We start from the raw sequence: 6,890 nt of genomic DNA, 5'->3' as shown, positions 1-6,890 counted from the left end.
TGGTAAACATCAGTGCTGGGGTAGTCTACTGACCTGGGGCCAGGATTTCTTGCTCAGCCGGATAACATGTCAGATTTAAGGTAGCCTGGGCTAAATGGACTTAATATTCATTCACTCACATTTAGCCCAGACTACCTTAAATCCAACAAGTTATCAGGCTGTAATCCTGCTTTCTGAAAAAGGTCCCTGGATGCTCCATAAACATGAGTTCCCTAAGAAGGAGGTGCTCTCTGAACTTGCAGAAGTGCTTGGCTTTGAATGACAACAGCAGTCGCTCTTAACACCCTAATGTATTTGCAGTGGAAATGTAATCCCCTGACTGCCTACATATACTCATTATATATTAAACTAAGCTTACTGGGCAGATGCTGACCAACTTCTTATAAAGTAGTTGGCCCAAAGTGCTTCACATATAGTTCATCAAAAATTTGGACACACCTACCCATAGAAAGGTTTATTTTTTAGATCAATTATAAAGACAGCAAAACTATAAAATAACAAAAATGATTTAGTTCAGAGAGATATCCAATCAGATTGTAGCAGAGGTGGGTCCAAGCAACCGGAGGAGGTGGGACCAACCAATCAGATGTCTTGGTCCTGCCTCCTCTACTTGCCTGGACCCACTTCCTGTATAATCTGATTGGTTCTCTCTCTCTGCTCTCAGAACATTTTTGTGCAAGTAAAACTCCCACAAGCAGAGTGCTGTCAATTAAAACAGCATTTTTTCTTCCCCCTCCCCAGCACAATTTTGAAATTATGCACAATGCCATTTTTTGCTTGACTATAAACAATGGCTGCAGGAATGAAGTCTGATGGAGCTGTGTATGAGTGTGGAAGTTCTCCAGAGGTGGCTGACCGGAGTTCTCCTGGAATACCAGGAGCATTTGACTTAGGAGCGCTGAGGCTCATATCCCCATACAGGCTTAACCTGTTCATCTTTCGGACAGGAATGTCTAAAACAATAGCCCCAAAAGGGATTTTAAAAAATAAATTAGGCTCTTCGTCAGCAGAATATCTTTATTCATTTTGTAAAATTTAATCAAACTTTATTCTTTGTAAGAACCCTAATGAGGATACATTCTATTAATCAATTTATATTTTGGGTTCAGTATTAATTCCACGTGGATTTAAGGCTGCAGAATTTGTCGCTGCTACATTTCAACGACGGCCATAATCATCCATGCCGGCTCACCTTCTCTCGCCAAGTGGGGTTTTTTCAGGCATGTCCAAGGTTGAAATCTGGACGATGATAAAGTGACGCTTGCCATGTATTTTCTGTGACACAGATTCAATCAATTAGATTAATGCAATATAGTGACATTTCTTGAAGGTGAAATCCTGACTCCCCACTCCATTCACATAGCATCATGAAGGGTTTGATTAATAAAAAATGAAACTCATACAAAGATGAATAAAATTACTGAAGGGGCCTGGAGTGTTACTGTGTTTGTCTAAAGTCCATGAGTAACAAGCAACTTGTGAAGATCTTTGAGCTTCTTAAAAAAAGGTGATAACAACAAACAACATTAGTATGTTGCATATTACTAAGTGTTAACTTTTTATGGTAATAACCATACAAGTTCTATTTTCAGGGTTTGTGTGACAACCAAAAATATTTTAAGTATGTTAGGAGTGAGTGACTTGTGAAGATTTTTTTAAGATAGGCTCGAATCCTATCTTTCTAATTGGGGGGGGGGTTGCATGTTCTTCCCGTTTTGAGCAAGTTTCTCCCAGGTCCTCTGATTTCCTCCTGAAGCAGTTAGACTTACTGGCATTTCCAGTAGTGTGTTAGTGTGTATGTGCCCTGTTCTGCAGATACCACAGCCCTGTGGTCTTTGCTCCGGGCCCCCTGTAAGCAGGAGAAGTGGTTAGAATTATGAATGGAGTTTAGTGCATGAAATGGATCAGTACTCACTGGTACACCGTACCAGCTCCTCTTTGTTTTTCTCGTCAGAGTACTGGTACCTCTCAATATCTGCTTGTACTGAATAACAAGCGGAGTACCAGCACCTGGTACTGAATAACAAGGGGGGTACCTGTCCCCCCTCCCCTTCAAGCACTGATAGAGTTAATATTTTAATCTGTTTTAAACCAGCTAATTAAAAATGCGTCAGGGCAGACACCATTATTTTGCATGAAACCAGCTTCCGTTCCAATAAAACAGTTAAAATTATTTTATAGAAATATCAGCTCCCATAGAAACATACTTCTAAGTATGTACTCTGGCTTAGAATGCCAAATTAATCCTTCATTATTTATGCATTTCAAATAACGGGGTGCGATCCCTTCGGCTTCCAAGGCGGTCTAGGCGCTGGGTTGCAGCGTCCCCCGAGGACGTGCGCTCCCTTGCTGTAGATTGTCCCCCACGTCGATAGATGGCAGCAAACAAGCCCCCCGGCGTTGTGGGCTGAGCTCCAATGTGGCCAAATTGAAATCCGCTGGAATAATGGCGTCGAGAAAACGCAGTGCAGTGTGGCCGTATTTTCAGGACGGCGTGGATCCCAATAAGGCGACGTGCCTGGTGTGCTCGGAAACCATCCAGCACTGTGGTAATACCAGCAACCTGCTGAAGCACCTGCGATCGAAGCACCAGGCGGAATTTGCCGACGTCGAGGCGAAGAGAAGGCCGTTTGAGGGGGCATCGGTGACGGCTTTCCACCATGCAATGGAGACCGGGGATTATCCAGGTATGTATCATACCGCGCACAGCTGGGTGACGATTAAGGACAAAGAAACCTTCATCTGTACATGTATACATGCATGAATGTTTCTATGCACGCATCGTAAGTCATACACCCTCTGAGGTTTGATCGTTCATATCTTCTTATACTTTGCCGTTTAATGTGTAAGAGGATTGAACGTGAAAAAGCGTGAAACTGACAATCCGATGAGTTTGTTGGTGGGAAAAACCCCAGTGTATTTATTACAGTATTCGATCTGTATTTTTTTTTCTTCCGGAATCTCCCTTTATTTCAGTATATGAGGTAGTTTTTCTTTGCACTCTTTGTTAGTTTTCCTCCATATGTATCACAGATGATGTGCCGTTTACCTTACTCGTACGTAGCTTTGGGTAAAAGTGTGTTAAATTAAGCGTGTAAACAAAGGTGTGCAGTCAAACTTGGTCTCAGTTCACTAATCCTATTTTGCAAAATAAATAAATAAAATCATCGTTTCCATCAGAAATGCTGGATTCCGTAGCGGTAGAAGAAGACGCAAAACACGAGAGATTCGCGGAGGAGGCGCCGACCGCTGGGGACGCCGGTGCCGCCGCCGAGACCTGCTACCTGTCCGGAGCCACGTCCAAAAAGCGGAGCGCCGTGTGGACCTACTACCAGGACGACGAGGACGGCAACAAAGCGCTGTGCCTCATATGTCTGGAGAACATCCAGCACCGCCGCAACACTAGCAATTTGCTGAAACATTTACGGAAAAGACACCCTGCCGAGTACGCCGATGTGGAGGACAGGACAAAAAGGCGACAGGTGGAGGATGGAGTGATCGCCGCGCCGCCCTGCGCTTTTAAGCACCAGGCGACTTTGCAAAACACTTGTAGAAACGCCACGAAATATCCAGGTCATTTATCTCCCACTTATGCTTTTTCAGTGTGTTTTTGTTTCATGCTTAGAAATGAGTCTCTGGCACTTATCTGTAATGGTGCGACAACAGAATTCACACTTAGGCTTTGCAGGGTCTAAACGGGAATAAACTTGTTTCTCTCACTTGCAGATATACTGGAGGTTATAACTGTTGGGCAGTCTGAACAGGAGCAGATCAGAAGGGCCTTGGAACAGGAGGCTAGGGCACTGGAGAGAGAGAGGGAGTTGACAGAGCAGCTGAGGAGAGCCCAGGAGCAGGAGGCCAGGGCTTTGGAACAGCAGAGGGCGCTAACGGACCAGTTAAGGAGGGCGCAGGAGGAGGAGATGAAGAGAGCACGCGAGCTAGAAGCTGGAGTGCTGCAGCGGGAGAGGCAGGCGATCGAGCAGCTGAGGAGGGCCCAGGAGCAGGAGTCCATGGCCATAGAGAGAGAGAGGGAGGCGTTGGCGCGGATGAGAGAGGAGCTGGAGCGGGACCGGCGGCTCTTCCGGAGGCAGAGAGAGGCTGCAGGACAGGGCAGCCAGGGGGAGGTGACACTCAAAACTGAGAATGCGGACCCTGGGCTGGAGGTGACGACGTGAAGGGAAGGGAGAGCGCGGACTCAACCACCGGCGACGGTACGACACCGGGTGAGACAGCTTCAGAACCCGGACAGGTGAGCGGAGTGCCCCACGCCTCCCCAAACTGAGTCATACTTGGTGACCTGCAGCCATAAGTAAAATTCTTCATCTTCCTCATAGTGGAAGGAGGGAGCGTTCCTGGGCTTTCCATCCTGAATCCAGCCGGTCTCCCATTGCTGCCAGGCCAGCTAATGCTGAATCCAGCCCGACTTGAGAGGAACCCACACGACTCTGGAATAAGGCCTAGACTATGTGCCCAGAGCTGTCCAGTCTGGGTGAATGTGAATTGTAATATGCTCTGTACAACATTAGTTTTTTTTTAGAAATAAATTAATTTGAACTTGATGACTGGCATGTTGTTATACTATCCACACAAGGCATATATATGGGTGAAACTACTTTGTTGCTGTAAAGGAATATGGTGCTTTTGATATGCATTTTATAGCATGAATATGGGAGTAGTTAGAAATTCTAGAAATTCCCAATTTTACGCACAATTTTACATATGTAAGGGCACTTAAATGCTGCCCCCCTAAATCTGGCAGGGTATGCAAGCCCATCTGAAACACCAAAGTATAAACAATAATATATAATAGCTGCTATTATGTGTAGTTTTTAATGGCCCACTATTGAAGGTCCTGACAGGACATGTTTTTATCCTGACAGGTAAATATTTTCATGTTAAGTGTGTGCTAAGATTTAAATGAATATGCAAACATAATGTAAATGCCACCAGAGATTTATTTCTGTGTTTGGTATGTGACCACGGCATGTGGTAGTGGCTCGACAGGGACTCGCAGGGCGAGTTTGATCCGGTCTGCTTATCTCTGAATGATTTCAGCGCTGTTATGCAGCTATGTGCCAGAGTCACTCTGTGTCCCTTCCTGGCAGAAACCCATGACGCGCTCATTGCGTAAACGCGCACACAATGGTCACAGGCACTTCATGTTTTTGAAAGCAAAGATGAAATGGTCCGCTGGAAACGCCACCACTGCCCCAGGCGAAGGGCAGAGATGCATTATGGGCCACAGCCGACAGGAACGTGAACACGGAGGGTGCGTCCAAATATGCATATTTACACAGTACATACTAAATTTCGTTAGAAACCTACTACTTGACTATTAATGTAGTACATACTGTATGTATGCATGAGGACAGTATGCATGCATGCAGATATACTGCGGTCACCAGCTTACACATGGAGTGATTTCTAATGTTTTCTAGTAATGTAACCTAACCCCTACAGCAATTAAAAACTGTTAAAAACCATCAATGAAAAAAATACATATTCAAGTCTACTAATGTAACTGGGTATTGTTTTTAACTTAAATATGTAAAGGTAGCACATCCTCTGCAACTTTGACACAGATTCGCAGAATGTAGTATGTCATCAGGGTATCAATTGCTTTCCTTCATGCTGAAAATTCGGACATATTGCAGACTTTGCGTACTCTGATTTGCCTACTACATAGCAAACGCAGTATGCCATTTTGTACATACCCTGAGTATCTGAGAATCATAAAAAAAAGCAGCATGCTGCTGATTCTAAGTGAAACGGGATATGGTTATTGATCGGGAGCGACGATGGATCACCGTGTTCTGGAGGAGTCTTCACAGCGCTGCTCGATTTCGCCGAAAATCTGAAAATTATACCCTGCAGCCGACATCAGTTCCCGTAATGTTTAACACATTGAGTTGCGGCAGCGGGATTACATACACATAATTACTCAGCGTGCATCACGAAACGCAGGCTTAATAGGGTCACCAACTAGCGCTAATGGATGTTGCGTAATGATGCGAGGGTTGCCCCTAACGCGACAGGGCCCGATTCCCAGAAAGCTTTGCACTTGGCCTATGAATAATTACCATAATTATCAGCAGAGAGCGGTAGCAGTGTTCAGGAAATGATGTGTGCGGGGGGAGGCCTGACACACACTTCCCTCTGTGCATTCCACATTTTTTCTTTTTTTGTTAATAACCCAGCAGGTCGGGCGGTTGGGGGGATTCAGCCCCCACTCACAATAGGGCCATTGGATGCCGGCGGCCTGGAGACAGAGCCACCTTTGTGCCGCGCTGCCCCAGGCCGCTTTCCCTCTTACAAGGGAGAGGAGCGAGTCAAGGGACAAGTCAGCCATTCTGCCATTAGCATAATATTATGCTGTCTGAGCTGAGTTTTGTAGCGCTGGAGGGAGCAGAAGCGACACGCGCAGGGCACTGGGTAAACCCGACACCCCCTCGCCACCTGCCGGCTGCTGTCATCTGCTCCGGCCCGCCACTGGACCGCCCAGACGTTGCCCCCTCCTGGGAGAGAGCGGCCCCTTTCCTAACAGTCCATCTCTTCCAGCCCGGCCAGATGATTTGGCAGAAAGCGGTGAATATAGAAACAGCCCCAGTATTGATCCAGAACAAGGGCACAAACCAGGGGTGATTCAGGGGGGCATAAGAGGAGCCAACCCTATCATTAGCCAACGATATGTTTTGAATTGGTGAGTGACAGAGGATTGGTACACTGCGGGCCAATCAGCTTCCAACTAGGGCCATTTCCCCTGTGGTCCCACCCCTATATACACCCCTGGCCCAAACAACCAGAGAAAGAGAGCAGCATTCTCCTTCACAAAGCCCTTTGTTCTCAGATCTCTCTCTCTCTCTCTCTCTCTCTCTCTCACACACACACAC

General features: G+C 46.1%; 1 protein-coding gene across 1 annotated transcript; it reads left to right on the top strand.

Annotated features, from left to right (window-relative positions):
• Positions 1 to 2,388: 2,388 nt before the first annotated feature.
• On the top strand, positions 2,389 to 4,559 carry LOC111851828 (uncharacterized). The gene is made up of 4 exons (XM_023827089.2): positions 2,389 to 2,687; positions 3,181 to 3,573; positions 3,727 to 4,249; positions 4,335 to 4,559. The coding sequence occupies exons 1-3, from the start codon at positions 2,447 to 2,449 to the stop codon at positions 4,173 to 4,175; spliced, it is 1,083 nt and encodes a 360-aa protein (XP_023682857.1). The 5' UTR covers positions 2,389 to 2,446; the 3' UTR covers positions 4,176 to 4,249; positions 4,335 to 4,559.
• Positions 4,560 to 6,890: the final 2,331 nt, after the last annotated feature.

This window comes from Paramormyrops kingsleyae, chromosome 13 (genome assembly GCF_048594095.1).
Source record: "Paramormyrops kingsleyae isolate MSU_618 chromosome 13, PKINGS_0.4, whole genome shotgun sequence".
Lineage (NCBI taxonomy): Eukaryota > Metazoa > Chordata > Actinopteri > Osteoglossiformes > Mormyridae > Paramormyrops > Paramormyrops kingsleyae.
Note: the sequence above shows the minus strand (reverse complement) of the source record. Positions and strands in the feature narration are given on the sequence as shown.

Excerpts from the sequence above, each read along its gene's own strand:
- LOC111851828 (XM_023827089.2), top strand. The coding sequence starts at position 2,447 with ATGGCGTCGAGAAAACGCAGTGCAGTGTGGCCGTATTTTCAGGACGGC. Across the intron at positions 2,688-3,180 it reads GGAGACCGGGGATTATCCAG|AAATGCTGGATTCCGTAGCG; the intron begins GTATGTATCATA and ends CGTTTCCATCAG. Across the intron at positions 3,574-3,726 it reads AAACGCCACGAAATATCCAG|ATATACTGGAGGTTATAACT; the intron begins GTCATTTATCTC and ends TCTCACTTGCAG.